Genomic DNA, 21,627 nt, shown 5'->3' with positions numbered 1-21,627 from the left:
CCCACCAACTTCATACAACATAATACAAATTTTATCTTGAACGCCACTCCTTACAACACAGTCTACTTAACTGGAAAATCTTAAAAAAAAAAAAAATGATTTTACAGCGCAACAGCTGTAGTAGTAGCAGTGGTAGAGTAACCCCGGTGTGTCTGGCCGAGCAGACCCATCAACCACAGGCGATCAACCGCCCCTGCAGGACCTTCCCGTGCGGTGAACTGTTGCTCCCCTAAGGCAGATAGTGCCTCGCCACAGCGAAGTGCGGGGAAGAATGCAGAGGTCTGGTTCCTGGATGGACGCCACGTATGTGTCTCTACATAAAATTCAGAGGTACCATAGTAGGCTCCAAATCAACCTGATAATTAGTTATATAGCGCGAATCAGCAGTGTAAATGGTTTCCGGGTTTTCAGGAAGACATTAAGATCGTCACTCCGTGTAAAGTTACCTAAAGGCAGCACTACATCCAGTGAGTGGATGATGGGAGCCCCCACCTACTAGGCTACATTACAATGCAGTAAACTCTTCAAGTGGAAACATTATAGTTACCCACATATGGGAATTGTGTTAACAGAGGAGACAAGGATCTTCTCAATGTAGGGTACATAATTTCCACACGTTACTTAAATCTTCTCAAAGAAACTTGTGTAAGACAGTGAGAGAGATGTCCTGTCTCATCACCAGATCACAACACAAGCCAGATCTCGGTGTCAGCACATCACACTGGATATGGAACAAATACATATGAACTTTTTACATGTACACTTTATATGAAACAGTGATAGCATATTAAATTATTGGGGATAATATTCTGTCTTTCTTTTCTTCATTCTTTCTTCTTCCTTCTGCCTGTGGGTGACTTTACACTGAGTGACAAGTCAAATGGTTTCCTGTATACCAGGAAACCATTTACTACGCTGGGTGGTAACCATATAACAAAATTTTGGTGCCTGGTGGTTTAGTGGGTAATTATGGCGCTCCAATCGGATTGAGCCAGTGAAGGTTTATATCTAAGAGGTGGTTGGGGTTTACTGTTCACGTAATGTCACTCAGGGATGAGTGAGGCTGGTCACTCTCATCTTAAATGTCAGGACCAACTTGCCTAGCCCCGGGCTCCTACGCTGCTCATGGGGAAATGCAGGATTGGATGATGGATGGATAATATTCAGGGTATTGCGTTATAAACACGGTAGTAACATTTTAAATTCCCTCAGCGACTACACATTAAATCATCCACCATCACGGAACTCGCTACTAAAAACAGTTACAAAACATTTCATGATAACTGACAAAAAATAAAGGCCAAATGTAATATGATAACCAGTGAAGCTCGTCTGACAAATACGACTCAGTGTACATTATCTAAAAATATTAATATATTTTTTGTCAATATTTTGAAAAGTGGAGGGAATAAAAAAAAAAACTATATCCTCCAGTAACCTCTCATTTGTCTGATATTACTTTTAATAATGAGAGAGAGAGAGAGAGAGAGAGAGAGAGAGAGAGAGAGAGAAGTGTGTGTGTGTGTGTGTGTGTGTGTGTGTGTGTGTGTGTGTGTGTGTGTGTGTGTGTGTGTGTGTGTGTGTGTGTGTGTGTGTGTGTGTGTGTGTGTGTGTGTGTGTGTGTGTGTGTGTGTGTGTGTGTCACCCCTTCACACCTTCCCTGTGCTCAAGGAAGGCCATGAGGGTAGGGAGTGGGTTACGTAATGCGGCCTGGTTTTTGTGCGGGTCCGGGAGGGTTGGCGGCGTGACGTGCCTTATGGGGCTCACTGGCAACGGGAAGGCGGCACCATCACCGCTGACATCACGCTGCTGGAGACGCGGCGGGGGTAGTGGGGTAGTGGGGTGGTGACTATGGGTGGATGTGAGGCGAATATGGGTGATGATGAACATGGGTGGTGATGAACATGGGTGATGATGAACATGGCTGGTGATGAACATGGCTGGTGATGAACATGGCTGGTGGGGGATAAGGGTCGTGGGAATAAGGGTTGTGGAGGATAAGGGTAGTGGAGGATAAGGGTAGTGGAGGATAAGGGTAGTGGAGGATAAGGGTAGTGGTGGATAAGGGTTGTGGTGGATAAGGGTAGTGGGAATAAGGGTACTGGAGGATAAAGGTAGTGGACGATAAGAGTAATGGAGGATAAGGGTAGTGGAGGATAAGGGTATTGGAGGATAAGGGTAGTGTAGGATAAGGGCAGTGGGAATAAGGGTAGTGAAGGATAAGGGTAGTATAGGATAAAGGTATTGGAGGATAAGGGTAGTGGGGATAAGGGTATTGGAGGATAAGGGTAGTGGGAATAAGGGTATTGGAGGATAGGGGTATTGGAGGATAAGGATTGTGGGAATAAGGGTATTGGAGAGTACTGGTAGTGGAACATATGGGTAGTGGAGGATAAGGGTTGTGGAGAATAAGGGTTGTGGAGAATAAGGGTTGTGGAGGATAAGTGTTGTGGAGGATAAGGGTTGTGGAGGGTAAGGGTAGTGAAGATGAGGCGTGGGAAAATACGAGTAGTAGAGTATATGTGTAGTGGAGATGCAGCAGGTGAGAGTACTGGTAAAGGAGGGATGGGGTGGTAGGCAGGGTAGGGACTGGTAGATGTGAAAGTGGAGAGATGGGCACTTGGAAGAATGTGGTGCAGTAGTGAGAGTTGTTCTGAGAATGGAGTGGGGGGACAGGATGGTTATGGATGGGTACGGAGACAGGCAATAGTGATGACGTGAACAGGACGCGACGTGAAAGTGGATTAAGATGGTATGGAGGTGGAGGCTGGGCGCAAGGACGCTATGAACGGTGGTGAAGGTAATAGGAAGTGAAGTGCTGAGAGTGGAAAGTAGCTAGACTAGAATGGAGTAGTGATGGGGATGGTATGGTGAGGATATGAAAAGTGGTGAAGGTGATGTGGAGAGGTACTGTGGTGAAGAAGGTGGTGTGAAGTACTGTGAGTGGAAATAGAGACTGGGGTGGATGTGGTGAAGATATGGAGAACAGTCAAGGTGGCATGAAGTGAGACGTGAGTAGTGGTGTGGATCACAGTAGGCTAACGGTGAATTTGTGCTGAGACAGGACTGAGGAAGGGCTGGGGGGTGGAGAGGGGTAAAGGGGTGGGATGTGGTGAGAGAAGGGTGAAGGAGTGGGATGTGGTGAGAAAGGAATAAAGGTATAAGATGTGGTGAGAAAGGAATAAAGGTAGGGGATGTGGTGAGAAAGAAATCAAGGAGTGGGATGTGGTGAGAAAGGAAAAAAGGAGTGGGATGTGGTGATGGAAAGGACTGAAGGACGGGTAGGTCGTGAGCTTAGGCTAAAAACATGTGACAGTGGCACGGGCTGGTGGTGGCAAGTGAAGAATCTGGTGATAAAGGAAGTGTGGTGCTGTGATGAGGGATGTAAGATGGTATATGTGGGGCCAGCGGATGGTGTTGAGAGTGGCTGAGTGACGTGTGTAAGACGTGAGGTGGTGACATGTGGTGAGGAAGGTGGAGTGAAGGGTGGTGAGGGCTGTGGCTGGGTGAAGGAGGGAGGATGGAGGGAGGGAGACGCCAGGGTCAGAGCACCTCAATCTCCCCCAGCGACTTGTCTCACCTCTCTCTTTAACCTTACCACATCTCGCCTTGCGGCTTTCTGCAGTTAAGTATTTTATCACCCTACCTATCCTCTAGCCATATGACCACGTTTTACCAACTTACAAAATCAAGGATTGTGTAGATGAGACGTATGAGTGAAACAAGGGCAAGGAGTAGGAAAATGTCTGGGTGCTGACGTAAACCCTGATATCAATGATATCACTCTCCTCCCTGCAACCTACGTTTTTGTACTGTACACACACACACACACACACACACACACACACACACACACACACACACACACACACACACACACACACACACACACACACACACACACACCTCACTCATATAAACACACATCTCTCTCAGACACACCTCACACACATACACCACACCCATACACATCACACCCCCACACACCAAGCATCACCACGACTGAGGTTTATTTATGTTGCTGATTAAGAACACTCAACACTGGATACTGTGGGGCTACAGGACTGGTGAACAGCTGCTGACGACTCCCTAGCCCAACACAGACCCACTACCTTCCTCACCCCTGACAACACGACCCCATGACGCGGACAACCCGCACCACCACACCCTCCAGGATACACATAAATGCTCCTAATAAACCTCCATTGCAAACTATTACCTGTTATTAGACCATTACTGAGAAAACAGGTGGCAGAGGAGGGGAGAATATTTATGTAGACTACCTCTGAGTTTGTGGGGAGGACACTCAGAAGCTGCAGTCTGTCCGCAACATCCAACTAAACAATCCTACACCATACCACTGCCTACCTCAAACTCTTCTGTTTCTCCGTCCGTGCCTTGTATCTGTCCTACTCTTCTCCTGCCACCCTCCCCCTTTATGATTTTACCCTTTACCCTACATACTAGTGCTGGTGAGGGTCTCCTGCCCGCGGAGGAACCGACAGAGCACCCAATCATACAAACGCCTCCCAGCTCCTTCCCTATCCTTTGCAAGGAGGATGGTAGACTGTGGGAGAAGAGAATTTTAGCCGCAGTTTGCCGGGTTCACATTCAGATAAACCTGGGATGCAACAGCCCACCCGCCTAAGGCCGTATTAGCAAGGGTCACAGCCAACTTCTGTGATAAATAAGTCTCCAAAACAGTTAAATATTGAGGTGTAACTTGCCTTGTGGCTACCTTTCATTTTGTCACTCTAATCTGGCTAAGAAGAGCTTGGCAGCTGCTGAGAGTGAAGATCAGAGTACAATCAGACCACCACTTCACACGCCCTGGGGTGGGACTGGGAGGGTTCATACAGCCCACCTGTCACGTGTTCTGCTCATTACGAAGGACCGTATTCTTATCTGTTAAGGAGGCTCCCTACCACCTTCTTGTTGTTTACGCCACTTTAACACACTCTTGCATGTTTACACAAACTCTGGAGGTATCGTTGTATTTATATAATGTATAACTCTGATCAATATTATATATATTTTCAACACAAATATACCAAGTGTATCTTCCATTTCGTATGTAATAATAATAATAATAATAATTATAATAATAATAATAATAATAATAATATTATTATTATTATTATTATTAATGTATTATTATTATTATTATTATTATCACTATAACAGCAGTAGCATCACACCTGCCTGACAACCAGGCCACTGGTACGAAATCTCCATTAGGGACGATTATAATGTTGGCTACGGTGCAACATCTGCGCCAATTTTCACACCTAATGGACGCCACGGCTGGGGAGCAATATTTTACATCAGCAAAAGCAGGAAAGACAGCAGGTGCAACACAAGACATGAGGAAGCTGGAGCAACAGTTCATTGTGCCGTATCGTAGGTGGCATGGGAATCTTTGTATCTCCTCTTCCTTTGCAATATAATTATCTACTCTACCTTATTATTCTATGTTATCTGGATAACTCTGAGTGACGCAGTTTGTATCAGGTGCATACAGGGGGATATTAGAGTGCAGTCGCTAAGGAAGAGGTGCTGGAGAGTCTACAAAGCCACCAGAATACCATCCAATGTCTCACATATCCCTCTGGGATTTCACACACATTGCAGGAAATCCATTACCAAAAGCAGAAAAAAAGATGGATTTTCATTTTTTGGCAGCTAACTGCCACTCATACGGTATGGTATAAGAAATCCTAAACCTCTTCAGTCTAGCGATGCATTTTTAAAAAATCTTGGTACCTCCAGAAAGTTTAAGGTAACAAAAATCTCGCACTGAACGAGCTGATGAAAGCTGTACGATATTGAAAACATTCAGTTCCAAAAGCCTAACCTGAACACAATCGTTTGAGAGCAGCAAGAGAATACTGAAAAATAGTGTGCCATTGGAGTGAAGTGGTTAATGCAAACACCTATTTTATCTGTACTCAGCTTGTATCCCCCTCAATACGATGACGTTCTTTTATATTCTCGCTACCTATAGATTACTTTTTTCTTTTTTAACCACGGTGGAACCTCAAACAATTAAGATTTTAAAAATAATCCCCACTGAACTCCACCATGAAAGGTCTCCCCAGTGCTACAACGACGAGTCTGGCGGTGGCTGGGTGGAATGAAAAACAAAACATACGACATAGGACTGATGGGGTTAATGACGGAGCATAGGTTATGGGGAAGCAGACACTCCCTCCCCGACACTCCTTCAGACCCCTGCCCTGGGCACTCCACGGCAGGTACACATAAATCCCAGCAAGTGATTCCTACACACACAGCCGCCGACAACCCGGGTGTTTACAGTAAGACTCTTGGCCAAAACTGGGTGAGGCGGCACGTAGTGTAAACACAGGGGAGTTACGGCCGCCCCACCACCACCACCTGGCCTAACAGGGCAGGTGTGGCCGTACTAGGGGGCCCTATTCATAACAACTTGAGCTTAAGGTCCATATTCTAGATGGCACAGGAAGCTTAGTAGAGCCTCTTCCTTAATTATTTACTTTGCCTACTGAAGTTTAACAATGTCGCTGCATCTATAACAGACACGACGATATTGCAATGATGTATAATGTGATGAATAAACCGCTCAGTAAAAAGTACAAATCTACTAAGCCACTCAAAAAACGACCCTAAGTTACGTGTTAGATGGTTTGCTTATGATTTTATCTTTACTCAATAATGCTGTCAAATATTTCAAAACCAAGACAGAATGAATAACAACGTGATAAATACAAAACAAAATTACATCAGATAATAAACTAGTGATGTGGATTACAAACAACTATTTATCGTATGAAATGGTTGTTCTTCTATGAATACGGGCCCGGGACCCACACACAGCTCACCTCCCTTCCTCACCTCTATAAAACACAGTATTTGGTAGGCATGACATGGAGGATGCCTAATCACGGTCTCGTCACACTGAGGCCAGAATCAGACACATCCTACTATCCCAGTGTGCAGGTCGGCTAAAGTCAGGAAGAACAGCACCACCTTTCAGTGGATTACGTTCTGGGCATTCAGTCTTTCAATGTCACACACAATAATGATGACATGCTGAATGCCCAGAACTTGGCCTTATTACAATGGGTGTTTTTCTTCCAGTTTTAACCCAGCCTACACGACGGGACAATTTCGATCACAACAGGTTCCATTTCGTCTCAATATAACGATGCCTTAACATTTCATGAGCATCACAAAACTAATTTCTTCTACGGCCATGACAAGGAATTCATGAAATTACAAATCCGCAGAAGAATGAGTCAATCAGATATCAAAAAATATTTTATCATGACTGTTAGTGCAGATCTTTCCCTATTCCTCCCACCTCATACCACCAGAGGCCTGTCTCCCACTGCCTGGCTGCTACTTCCTCAAACCTATAACTCACCCTCGCCCTCACCACCACTACTTGCCACACCCTCTCGCACACCTGCCTACATTTAGAACTCCACGTGCTACACTCCAGAAAATATACCTACAAACTACAGGCTTATGCCTTTATAAGAGACGTCATCATCCGCAATTTTCAACTAGAAGCCATCTCACGATGGGATCACACCACCGACGTAGCCGAGAAGTTTTTCCTCGGCACATAATTTTATACCTCCATTTCTGATCTGACGCAAAATCAGGATGTAAAACACACACAAACAAAGCCAGCAAGCCAACCTCACAACTGAAAACATTACCACTCCACTCGCATCGCAACGCGGGTGGTAAACACCAAGCAGGCTATAGTATAAGTACAAGGTACCCACACCTTGCATAAACTACCATAACTCTGCAAGACAGCGGTATGGTGCGGTAGCCTACATCCATCTACATGATGGTTACTCAAACTGTGAACAATCTTATACCGTACACGCCATACTACATCTATACTGTGAACCACTGCAGTACAGAAGACTCATAAAAGTAAAGCCTATCCCGCTGCATTGTAGTAAGGCATGTCCGTCATTTTCATCCTTGATGCATCATACCAAAGACAATCATATATGGGCAGATAAACACACCAAGCCTTTCTCAATTCAGGAATACAGCAAACAAAGGAGAGTGAGGAGGAGAAATGGTCAAATATTACGCAAATTTCTCTCCCCGGCTGTACCAGAACACACCAAGACCTGTAGAGCGTATCCCAGGAGGTAAAGCATCTGGAACACACGTGATCAATACAGAACATAGTCATCACCAGGACCAACACGAACCCTAACCCTTTTCCTTCTTTCCTCTCCCTCTCCCATACCTTTCCCTTTTCTCCCTTCCTCACCTACTCCCTCCTCGTCGCTCCCTCCACCTCTCCCCAACTTTCCCTCATCTCTCTCTTTCTCTCTCTTCACCACTTTTCCTTCTCCTCTCGCTCAACATCCTTCCTCGTCTCTCTCATCCCGCTCCACCTTTCCCTTTCCCCTCCTCTCCTCGTTATCCCTTCTCTCATATCATTTCTCTCTACGCTTCATCCCTCTCCCATTCCCCCACATATACACACACCGCACCCCACTCCCCTTTATCCCCTAACTTCCATAATCATCCTAATCATTTTACTCTCTCTCTCTCTCTCTCTCTCTCTCTCTCTCTCGTAACTGTTTCCCAGCCTGACTCTTTCCAATTATTTCCTCCTCTACCAGCCTCTCCGCTCTCCCTTCGTATGAATCCATTTGAATATGTTTTCTCTCCTACTTTTCTTCCTCCTCTCCTCATTTCCATCTTGCCCTTACCTCTCCTTTCTACTCTCTCACTGTGCCATCTTCTTCCCTTCAATATTCTCCCTCTCACTTATCCATTCCTCTCTCTTCCCTCCCTTTTTTCTCTGTCTCCCTCCTCCCCTCCTTGTTCTCTCCTCACTAGGTCTCTCAATTTCCTTCTCTCTCTCTCTCTCTCTCTCTCTCTCTCTCTCTCTCTCTCTCTCTCTCCACCTACGCCTCTCCTCCGGGCTCAAGCTTGAACTTTCCGTCCTTTTCATAGCGCTCAGTCCCCCTCCCCCTCCCCCCATCCTCCTCTCCCCTCTGTCTCTTTGTTTCCCTCTCCCACTCCCTCTCTCTCTCTCTCTCTCTCTCTCTCTATTTTTTTCTCTCTCACTTTTAGATACAGTTGCGTGGGCTAGTCATTATCTTAAATAGTGTTTTTGTTTGTTCGCATCCATAATATCAATCTCTCTCTCTCTCTCTCTCTCTCTCTCTCTCTCTCTCTCTCTCTCTCACGACCTGCATTGCCTACCCCTTCTCCCCTCGCTTCCTCTTCTTTCTTCCTCGTTGGCTTCTCGTCCCCCCTTCCTCCTCCTCCTCCTCCTCCTCCTTCTCCCCCCTTGTTCCTGCTCCTCGACTCTGGCTTTCCTCCTGTCTTCCTCTTGTTCCTCTTCACCCACCATTATATTTTCTCTCACAGCTTCTTCCTTTCCCTCTCGCTGGCATTCACTCCTCTCTCTCTCTCTCTCTCTCTCTCTCTCTCTCTCTCCTATCGTTTTTCCTTACTAATAGCCTGTCACTTTCTCCATCCCTTCTCTCACCTACTTCTTTCCTCTCCTGTCCTCTGTCATCCCTTCCTTCCTTGTCCTCTCCCTCTCGCTTTTACCTAGCACCCTTCCAATATTCTTCCTATCCTGCATCTATTCCCACTCTCCTCCCTGCCATCCCGCCACTCCCTATCTTTCCGCTTCACCACTGCATCATCCCCTCCCTTCCCTCCTACCCTCCTTTCTAACAGTTTCTTTCATTCCCTTTTCTCATCCTCAACTCAACCTGTTTTCTCCCTTCTGACTCTCCATGCACTTTGTCTCGACTTTTGCCCCTTCCCACCAAGGAGGGGGGAGTAGGAGGTAGAGAAGAGAAAGAAGAGAGGAAGAGGAGGGGAAGAGGATGAAGAGAGGAAAATAGAGAGGAGAGGAAGAGTGCAAGCGAAAGAGAGTGGCAGTAAAGAAGGCAGGGGGAGGGGAAGGGAAGGGAGGGAGGCGAAGAAAGGAAGGGCAGAGGGGAGGAGAGGAAGGAGAATGAGAGGAGATAAGAGGACGGAGAGAGAAGGGGAAGGGACGGGATTGTAATGGCAGGCTTCCGGTGTCGAGGGGGGGGGGAGAAAGAAGGAAGATGAGAGACAGGAGAAAGACAGAGACCGGGGGGAGACTGGCGAGAGGGGGAGGGAGTGGGGAGGGACGGAAAGGGAGGGAGAGAGGGCGATGGTGATGGAGAGAAGGGTGAGGATAGAATAAGGGAGTAGGGAGAGGATGAGGATGTGATGAATAAGAGAGAAAGGGAGAGGAGAAACAAGTGAGAAGGGGAGGGAAGGAATTGAGAAGAAAATGAAGGAGGACGAGGGAATGGGGTGAAAAAAGTAAACAGAAGGATAAGGCGATTAGCGAAAGAAAAGGAGACGGGAGAGAAGAGACGATGCAAGATATAAGAAATGAATCAGGCGAATAAACGAAGGGGAAAAGGACTGAGAGAGAGAGAGAGAGAGAGAGTGGGGGGGGGGGAGGAAGGTCGGGGGTTGAACAAAGAGAAGATAATGAAGCAACAGGAAGGAAAAGTGAAGAGGGGAGGTGAAGAGAGAGTACTAAGTAGTCTGAAGAGAGAGAGAGAGACAGACAGACAGAGAGAGAGAGAGGAGGGGAGGGGGAGGGAGGGAGGAATGGAAGAAGAAACAAACGGGGAGGAAAATAGATAGCAGAGATGGAAGGAGACTGGGCAAGAAGGAAAGAAGGAAGGAAAGAAACTTAAGCTGAACAAAGGGAGAGAAGGACAGGAAGCTAAATGGGGATGAAACGAAAAAAGGCAACGCGGGCGAAAGGAACGAAAAGACGATAGTGGGAGAGGGAAGGAGAAGAGGGAGAATGGGGAGAAAAGGGGAAGGCAAAAAGGATAGGAGGTTAAGGGTATATGGGAAATAAAAAAAAGACAGCAAAAGTACAAATGCGAAAGGGAAGTCAAGAAAATAGAGAGAATAAAGGAGACACTGGAAGAAGGGAGAAAATGCAGCACGGAAAGGAAGGAAGGAAAGTCAAAGATGGGATGGAAAACTAAGAGGAGAGAAGAGATAGGGGAAATGAGAAAAGGCAAAAGGGAAAAATGGAGGGAGGTTTTTAAAAGAATAAGAGGAATATGTAAAAAAAAAAAAAAAAAAAAAAAGAGGAAACACGAATGAAAGCACAAGAGGCAAGATGGATATAAGGAAGGAAAGTCAATTTGTGTGAAGGGATGCAAGTACGAGAAGGAAGGTGAGAAAGGAGAAAGAGAGGAAACGAAGGCAAAAAAGTCAGGGTAAGAGAGGGGTAGGAAGGACTAATGGGAAGACGGGGAGGAAAGGAGGAAAGGCAAGAATGGAAGAAGGAAGGAAGGTCAAGGTGAGAGGGGAGGGGAAGGGAGGGAACGGCTCGGGTGTAATGTGGTGCTCTGTAGGCTATGTCCGCTAAGAGTGGCCTGGGAAGGTGGAAGAGAGGGAGACATTGGCTGCAGGGGAGGGGGACACTGAGTGGAGGGGAGGAGGGCACTGAGTGGAGAGCAGGGGGACACTGAGCAGAGGGAAGGAGGACTTTGAGTGGAATGGAGGGGGACAAGAATTGGAGGGAAATGGAACGTGGAGTGAGGGAATGGGGGGCAAGAAGTGGAAGTGGAATGTAGGGTGGAGAGAAGGGAGACGTGAAGTGTAGGGAAGGGGGATGTGGAGTGAAGAAGGGGGTTGTAGAGAGGAAGGACGCAGAGTGCTAGGGAGGGGGGAGCGGACGGGAATGGAGAGGGGGGGGGTGGATTGGAAGGGAACGGGAATCAGGTGGGGAACGAGGAAGAGACCAGGAGATTAGACGAGGAGTGGGACGACTCCGGGATTGGGAGGGGAGGGAGATTCGGAGGAGAATAGGAAGTGAGAACAACGAGAAGGGGAGGAAGAGGATCAACATGAGGGCTAGGAATAACACGGTTGAATAGTAAATCAAACAGAAACTAGGCAAGAATAATGTAAATGACACAGTACTGGTAACTTCACGGGCATGCTTAAATGAAAAGGAAAGCCCCGAACAACCACTCCCCGGACTACAACACGTAACCGTCATTATACATATCGCTATCTGAGTTTTAGACAGGTATTTACATCAACTTACCTGTAAATAATGGATAAAGACACAGTACCGGTAACACAAATAGGTGTGAGCAAGGTGAAAAAAAAAAAAGTTCTCCCGGACTACAACATGCAACCGTCGATAGGCACATCCAGGTCCCTATTTCAGTCGTACCAAAGTGTCCATATAAACTAACCTGAATCAATGTCGAGGGGTTCATCCCTGGGGTCAGCCTCGTTCTCGTGGTCGGATGAGTTGGAGCGCAGGAGAGAGGGGTGTTCCTCCTCGTCGCTCTCCACACTGTCACAGCGGGACATGCTGCGCCCGCGGCCCTTTTTCCTGTGGGTGCAGAAAGACGGCTCAGTATGGCCTATCAGAATATAGCAAAGTGTGGGAGGAGGACTCAGTGTTATGTTTCACTAACTCCTTAAATCAGGTGTCTCTTTCTATTGGTTTTTTCTTTGCAACTTCGATTCAATCTCATTCAAATTAGGAAGTCTCAGTTACTCAAAGGACCAATGAAAGTTAGTTCTACGTAACCCCAGCTCAAAGATCCTTTCAGAAATTAATAATACCATCTGAGAATATCAAGAATATTATGAAAAGTAACCGTGGTGAATAGGAAATAGCACAAATAGAAGGGAAATTTGTAGAAAGTTTAATAATTAAAGATTACTGCCAGACGGTCAAAGGTTTGGCGGATGTCTAGAAAAAACCAAGTTTCACTCAGGTCAGGGCATGGAGATAACCAGAGACCTGAAAGAAATGCAAGAATATCAGTCAACCTAAGTGGCCCTGACTGAACTCATCCTGGCAGCCAGAAAAGTTACTGGTATGAGAAATGACAAGCTTGAAAAACTTCCTGTCCAGGACTTAATTACAGACTGTGAAAACTAAAGAAACTATCGACGTTGGGTGATGGTTAAAGGGTTGGTAACAGTCATCAGTCTTTGAGACAACGTGAATAATAAAAAACAGAACTAAAACAAAAAGGAAAAGTGCACTTATAAAAAAAAGCACATATTTAGAATTGACATATACACGTAAATATGAAACATCAAAAACCTTTTCTATCATTATTATAGTCAGTGGCACATCTTAGAACAAACTTGAAAAAACGATATGGCCTAGGTAAGTTAGACATAAATGGAAGAGACAGGAAACATACCAATCCCTTTCAGAGGCAAAAGACCACTGATAATGACATTAAATGTTACAATGAATACTGTAAACGATGAGTGATAAGGAGGCTGTGCAGCAGACCGTAGCAAGTACCGGTACGGTAATAGTTAGTACAAGCAGTACAGCTGAGATGCTTCCAAGGACAGAAATTAGATCCTCGCTTATCAGTATAGTACTTTTCTACTGAATTTTCTAACACATTATATTACACAAAGAATTACTGGTACTCGTCACTGCTAAACAAATACCGTCCTACCCTACTGCTAATGATACTGGGGGCTACTATAAACAAAAGAATTCCATGGTCGCAGATTAGGCTATATTGGACCAGTGATAAATGATTCTGCAAGTAGCTACAAAGTAAAGGAACTTTAGATTCAGAAAACCATATACGGCAACTTACTAGCCATGTTCCTTACGATTCAGGCTACCCAAACTCCTTCAGTACCCTCCTCCCCACGCCCCTCCCACACCACTAACGAACGGTACCGTACCGTACTTGCTCGGCATCAGTTTCTTTTTTATCAGCAAGGTGAAAGCTACCATAACTGATTCAAATCATGTTCCGTTGTCCGGGTAGGTTAACACCTCCGCGTGTAGCCTAGTGAAGGAAGCATTTTAACAGAAAGGGGAAGTGAGTTGCGGTGAAGACAACACCATGACATCATCTCTAATTCTACACAAATCGGTAGCCATCCAACAGACTACTAGGACCATATGCTGGTTCAAGTCAGTGAGTGAAGAGGTTCCTCACACGTTATGGTACCAGTACCGAAATTTCATTACATGCAAGATACTGTACAGTATAGTCAATAGAATACAGCTACAGGACGTAAACTTAATATCTGATGTCATATGGCTACGGTACGTACAGCGTGTGGGAATGTGTCAATATGAATGTATTATAGCTGTATAATAAAAAACGTGTAAGGGAAAGTTTAAGCAGACCCCTAACTTAAGCCTGTCAATATTACCTGACAAACCTGTGAGAAGAGGAAATGGTTAGGCTATAATCCTCTGTATATATGGCACTTAATGAAAGGGCAGAAAAATGATTTTTTTCTATTTCACCAAAAACCTCCTAGAGCAGGAAATGGTCAAACAGCATTTTTTTACATTTTCGTACCGTATTATATATATCTGTATGTATAGTGTATAATTCAATCATCTTAAATGTCAGGACCAACTGCCTAGCCCCGGGCTCCTACGCTCCTCATGGGGCAACGTAGGATTGGATGATGGATGGATGGATACTGTATAGGCCTACACACACACACACATTATATATATATATATATATATATATATATATATATATATATATATATATATATATATATATATATATATACACACACACACACACAGTATATCTATCAATCTATTGCCAGACGCCTCAATCCCGTTTGGGGTGGCCACAAACAAATCGCCTCCAAGTCACCCTGTCCCCCGCCATTTCACTGCCCTGCTCCCAACACACACCTCCCTCTCTCATATACCTCACCACCCCATCCCTCCATCTCATCCTCGGCCTCCTCCTCCCTCTTCCCCTCTCCACCTCACTCACATACACTCTCTTCGTCAGTCTTTCACCCTCCATCCTCTCCACATGGCCAAACCACCTCAGTGTGTTCCTCATAACGCTTCCTATCACATCCACATCCACACCACAACGCTCCTTTATATCCTCATTCGTCAGCCTGTCTCTCCATGTGACTCCACAGGCTCCTCTTAAATAACTCAATTCCACTGCTCTCACTCTTGACTTGTGTCCTTCCAACAACGTCCAAGCTTCACTTCCGTACGTTAGAGTTGGTATCACAATACTGTAATGTAGTAACTTTTTCACTTCCATGTTCACTTCCCTGTTTCTTATCACTGCTTTCAAAGAACCAGCAACCTTTCTTCCCTGCTCTACCCTTTCAAGCACTTCACCCTCCAAAACTCCATCCTTACTCATCACACTACCTAAGTACTTAAACGTACTCACATTTTCCAATTCCTCACCATCCAACCTCGCTGTACATTCACTGACTTTACCTCTCTCAAAGACCATCACTTTAATCTTCCCTACATTCACCTTTAGATTCCGTTTCTTACACACACTCCCAAACTCATCCACCAAGCCTTGCAGCTCCCCTTCGTCTTCACTCAACAACACAGTATCATCTGCAAACAACAGTACAGGGAGTTTCCAAACACTATCCTCTCTCACCAGGGCCACTCCAACATCCACTACCCTACCTTGTACCTCTTTTATTACCCCATCCATGTACAGATTGAACAACCATGGAGACATGACACATCTCTGTTTCAACCCAACTTTCAAAAAGAAAAATTCACTTAGTTCACCATCCACACGCACTGCAGCCTTCGCACCATCGTACATACTCTTCACAGCATTCAACAACTTCCCATCTACTCCATATATTCTTAACACTTTCCACAATCCTTGTCTATCCACCCTGTCATATGCTTTCTCCAAATCCATGAAAGCCGCATACAACTTCTTTCCCTTCTCTAGAAACTTTTCCACTAAAGATCTAAGAATGAATATCTGATCTACACAACCTCTTCCCTTCCTAAAGCCTCCCTGTTCTTCTCCAACTAATTTCTCTGTTCTTTCTCTACTCTGTCAATAAGTATCCTACCATACACTTTTCCTATTATACTAAGAAGACAAATGTCCCTACGATTACCACACACTTCTATTTCCCCTTTTCCCTTGTACAAGGGAATAATTATACCTGACTTCCAATCCTCCGGGACTCTACCTTCCTCCCAGGCCAATCTGCACATCTTCCACATCCATTCTACTACACAGTGTGTATATATATATATATATATATATATATATATATATATATATATATATATATATATATATATATACTATATATATATATATATATATATATATATATATATATATATATATATATATATATATATATATATATATATATATATATATATATATATATATATATATATATATATATATATATATATATATATATATATATATATATATATATATATATATATATATATTATATATATATATATATATATATATATATAATATATATATATATATATATATATATATATATATATATATATATATATATATATATATATATATATACAATATATATATATATATATATATATATATATATATATATATATATATATATATATATATATATTAATTTCAGAAATAATCACGCCACGAGCCATGGTGGAGTGGTGGGAGGCTTGTGCTGTGAGGAGTCTTGCCTTTACAAAATTAAAGTTAACATGTCGCTCGTACTGACGGGTAACAGTACTATAGCCTATCTTACCTCCACCAATCTGACAGGCTACACGCAGCAAAGCCCAGTGCGCTGATGAGAATGCGAGAAAATTATGAAAAATGTGGTGAGGTCAACTTACACTCCGAAATATTTTAAGAATATGAATCGTATACAAGCTATTACATACTGTATACTTCGTAAAAATTAGGAATAAATGAGCTCCATCCAGTGACTTACTGAACTCCCTATGCAGTGAGATGTAGCCTATATGATGGGATAATCATGTATATACCGGTAATACTTCTACTAGAAAAGGTCAGCTACAAAAACACAGAATATGAACTAAACGATTGAGTGAATGGAATCTATAGTCAGGGTAAAAAAAAATGCTGTCATTAAATGGCAGCTTTGAACACAGCCGGTCACAGATTATCCCATGCCGGTCGCTCAGTAAGACGGTAGTGAATCTGCCGTAGGATCTATATTTGAGGGTAGTACGGTACGGTATTGTGGTATCACTAGCAGCCCGGTAGTTCTCCAACAATACCCTGCTTTCAGTACTGTATTTTTCATGCCTCCCCAAACGTCAGAGAGTCTTTCCTCCTCATACTCTTTCTTTCTGTGCTTCGCATTACGATCACAAAATTATTTCATGTACCGGCAACACCTTCCATGGCCACAGCCGTCCGGGAAGTGCTGGCGAACATTTTTGACACTGCCCTTTTTCTCCATAACCTACACTTAGACAGCACCGGCTACTAGCCTAGTTTATAAACCAGGGGTCGTATTTATATACAATCCTACCCAATTTAAAGGATAAAAAATCACCATGCATTTCAGCTACCATCACGAAGTATTATGTTTTTTCCATTATTTACAGTAACACTCACTCCAATTTAATTGTGAAGATTCTGACTGCCATAAGCAACGGCAAACGTACTGTATATAGCCCACAACTGTCTTACACGCTACTGAATCTTCGACGAGTGCCAATATATAAATAAAACCCCAGATCTTTCTCCTTCAGCACAGGCCAGGAGATGCTCAAGTGGTGCGATACTATGGGTTGCACAAACTCGAGAGCCCTGATTAAGGTCTGCTGCAGGCTTGGCGAGGCTACCCGAGTGGTGCTGCAGCTCAGGAGTGGATGGAGAGCGAAGCGCCTTGAATCCCTTCAACCTGAACACGTACTTTGTACTTTATTCGTATGGTCGTATTCCAAGTGGCTAAGGAGCTTTTGTAACGCATTTCTATTAGTGACACATTCTGCAGCATTTGGCTACACCTTAACATTCTCTTTCACAGTATTTTGCTTAGGCTATATCACTAATCGATTTAGCATCGGTAACATAAAATAATACTGATGTGTAATATGCACAATAAATCGCTAATGAAAGTGCTATAAACTCTCCAAAGCCAACTGGACTACAACCCACAGTATCTCCAGACGATTTTATCCATATATGGGGATACTTTTATAGTGAAGAGGTTAAACAGGATTGCTTCTAACGCTTTCAGCCTGATGGATCCCTCAAAACACGAATAAAACAGTCTGGATGAAACAAGAATAAAAAGGACACTGGACTGAGTGACTTAAATACCATGATTACACCACCTGTAACGTACACATTCCTCATACAACTCTTCATTAACCCAACAAAAAATACTGCTCATTAATCCTACAGAAATTAAAAGAAACAACGCTGGTTACTATACTTACTAATCAAGTTCCACAACCTGGAAGTATCGTACATACCGTACTATGGACTGTCTACTACCCACCGTATGCAGAGGTAGCTGATGTGTAATAGTTCCGACTGTTGCTGCCGTTCTGACCCCTACAACTGTCTTACGCTGCAACAAAGTTCCCATGCTGTTGCCTATCTAAAAAGTGTAAGCAGGGAACATACACATACAGCCTACACGGGGGGACCCTAAAGTTGTAAACGGGGGTGGGGGGGGTTCAAACTTTTCATTTTCTTCCATTTATGAGTCATGCTCTTATAATTTAAAGTAATAAAAAAATATATACCGTAAGCATTATCACAATTCACTTATAAGCTACAAACCTTCATCAGTAGGGTCATTATCATTTTCCAATGTACCTGTACAGGTAGTTGCTTTTCATTCAGCACCGTAACTGTCTACCTGTTGCAAGAAAAGTGCCAGAAAAAAAGGGGGTCCGCACTCGCCCCTCCCCCTCCTCTGAATCCTCCACTGGACATGATTCTGTACCGTATGGTTAGGCCTATACTTTTTTTTTTTTTAACCTAACGGAACTGGGCCATTCCGGCCTCTTGAATACTGTCGTGGTTGTAGCCTATGAAATTCGACAAACCTTAGTAATGATATAGGAATGAGACTCCCTAGCAAGGATACTAGTCAAACTGGCTCTCCAATCTAACTGTATTTTACCTTCAACTAGAGTGAAAGGGGGTGTGGGATCGCGATCTTTGTCAGGAAAACAAGCTACGGTAAACCGGTTGTTTCAGTGGTCAGAATGAGGTAGGAACTGTACCTGAGGGGCTTGGAAGCAGCAGTAGCAGAGGGGACACCTGCAGGACTCACAAAAGGGATATGAAGCCGTTGTTCCCTGAACGCTTGTTGCCTTCTAACCCGTGCATCAACAGTGTGGCCTGGTAGAGATGGCGAAACATTTGCATCGGAGAGGGGGGCGGAGCAGAGGACATTGCCAGAAGAGGCCTGGTCTTCGTCCTCGTCCCCTTCTCCGTCCTCGCGGTGGCCAGAAAAGAGGGCGAGCAGATCATCACTGCTGCCACAGTCTTGAATCCCATACCCCGGGAACTCGTCCTCAGTATCCGGGAGTGTGTCCGTTTCGCTATCTTCACTCCCTCTCTCATATTCCTCCTCGCCCTCAACCCCACCACACCCCTCCTTGTCTTCTTCATCTCTGTTTAACCCCGGTTCTTGGCTACAAACACCGTCACCAGTCTCTGCATCCCCGCCATAACCACCACTACCACGAGGAAGGGAGGCGCCGTTATCAATACCGGAGCCTCCTTGACACTCTCCGCGTTCCCCATCCATATCGTCCAGCTTCTCTCTTATGTGATTTCACGATAACTTCTCCCGTATGATGAGGTGCCCTCTTTCTTGCGAGATAAACCGATCGGCCTCTCAAGCAATCTGTCACTTTTTTTTTTTTTTACTAATAACAGTTATGGTTCTCTCGATGTCAACCCAATATGACAAAACTAATATAACCTTGGTTAAAAAGAAAATATATGAGTTCATCAATACCGTTATGAGATTAGCCTAGAATCTTATTCATGCAACAATGAAGTCATTAGGGATCACAACCTAGTTACACCAACTACCGGTTAAGTAACATCAATCCGGTATATTAAAGAAATACCACCAGCCTTACATTACTTGCCTAATAAGAACATTTGCCTAGCACGGAAAAAAGGCAACTTCTGAAATTCCCTGATGCATAACGGTTATCACCTAACACACGCTCATGAAAACACTGGTTTCAGTAAAGTAATAAGTTTCCGAATTTTCCAACGAGTTGTTATTGTCTGTTAAAGCACACTCAACCGTAGCTCTCCTGTCAACATCCTTCCACTGGAGAACGATACAACGATGTGGGAGCAGGCTACACCATGTCTTTCTTAAGCTAAATAAAAATCGTCCGGGGGTACCACCAACACAATAAAAAGGACATTATGGTAGTGAATGTATCAACACTACCCAAGCGAATGGCGTGACAAAGTGATTATGCTCACAGTAGCAGGCCACCTTCCCTTCCCCACCAGTGTCACACTCGCTACTGACTGGGGAGGTGGCACGCCGGATGCCTGGCTGCGGCATCCTCAGATAGGAAGCTATGAGCCGGATGTGCTGTGACGAGCGTGGAAGCAAGTCACACAAAGCTATACACACCTCTCACAAATAAGGACATCAATGAATATAAACCCTGACCTCATAATGTGTACGATATGCCACAGCAAATAAATCAAAGTATAAAGGGGATATATTGCGAGTTCGGCAACGATCCTGATTATGACTATCTAATGCACTGCAATAATGTCACCGAACCCCTTTAAATCACAGTTACTGTATGTCTGTGCAACTAAACAATAGTTGGTCGCTTAGTTCAGGCCGGGAAAAAAAAAAAAAAAAAGTCCACCGATCTATACAGTGCAACCGAATATTGTGGTCACAAGCAGTTTTTTTTTTTTTTTCATTATCCCTTTCCTTGGGGGAAGCAGCCTAGGTATATAGATAGATAGATCAACGCTTTTAAACCTCTCTACAACTTGAACACACAGCTGGTGGTGGTATAGTCTAGCCTGGATACACATCTGTTTTTCAGTCTTTTCGAGAACTTTTATTTTTAATCTTGCTACCTCCAGGAAATTTTATTCACTTCAGAAAAGATTTTCTGGCCTGGTAGGGATAGATACAGCCTTCATTAACCCACAGGTTGAACAGAACCGTCTGGTGCTGGCACGTATAAATAAAAAAATACATCGCGGAACTGAAATAGCGAAGAAGGTAACATGAGTGCGTGGGGAAGGTTAGGGCTCAGGTGGAGACGTCCGGGACAGTAAAAACGGCCTTGTTTGGCTCCGAGCCTCTTGAGTGGCTCTCACTCACAAACACGAGATCTTCACTTTCACTCATTCCTTCAGTATTTTCGAGGAGACTTGTAAAACAGTATTCAAACACCCAATTGAAGGCCCAAATCTACTGTTTCCAACTGTGATAAATATGTAGTAACAGTGAGTTCTGATAACGACGGACGAACACTCGGCTACCAAGATGAACTCTAAAGCTGTAACTGCATTCACACTCCTCCCAACTGACGTCACAAACAAAAGCTTAGCGAGTCAGAGAAGATTCGAAAGAGGGGCCGACGTAGCTTCATCCAAATCTAGAATATACTTTGGCTTGATAAATGATTAATATCCTTGGTTATCAAGTGTTTCAGCGCTGTACAGCAGCGTTATGGCACGTAGCCTGAGACTGGTAACAAATCCAGTGGTACCGGTACTCTGAACTGGAATTTGAGGCAATAGCAGGTAAATGCTCCGATAAATGAGACTGCTCCAACGATAG

The 21,627-nt window shown here is 44.1% G+C and overlaps 1 protein-coding gene across 1 annotated transcript in view; it reads right to left on the bottom strand.

Moving 5' to 3' along the window:
* Positions 1 to 21,627, bottom strand: part of RhoGAP1A (Rho GTPase activating protein at 1A) — a 514,749-nt gene that overhangs the window by 478,127 nt on the left and 14,995 nt on the right. Inside the window, exon 2 of the mRNA XM_080267422.1 lies at positions 12,255 to 12,397. Within this exon, the coding sequence (XP_080123548.1) occupies positions 12,255 to 12,397 (143 nt within the window). The remainder of the gene's footprint in view (positions 1 to 12,254; positions 12,398 to 21,627) is intronic.

This window comes from Coenobita brevimanus, chromosome 24, assembly GCF_032717465.1.
Source record: "Coenobita brevimanus isolate Jiangsu-jjx chromosome 24, ASM3271746v2, whole genome shotgun sequence".
NCBI classification, from domain to species: Eukaryota; Metazoa; Arthropoda; class Malacostraca; order Decapoda; family Coenobitidae; genus Coenobita; species Coenobita brevimanus.
This window is presented reverse-complemented; position numbering and strand designations above follow the sequence as displayed.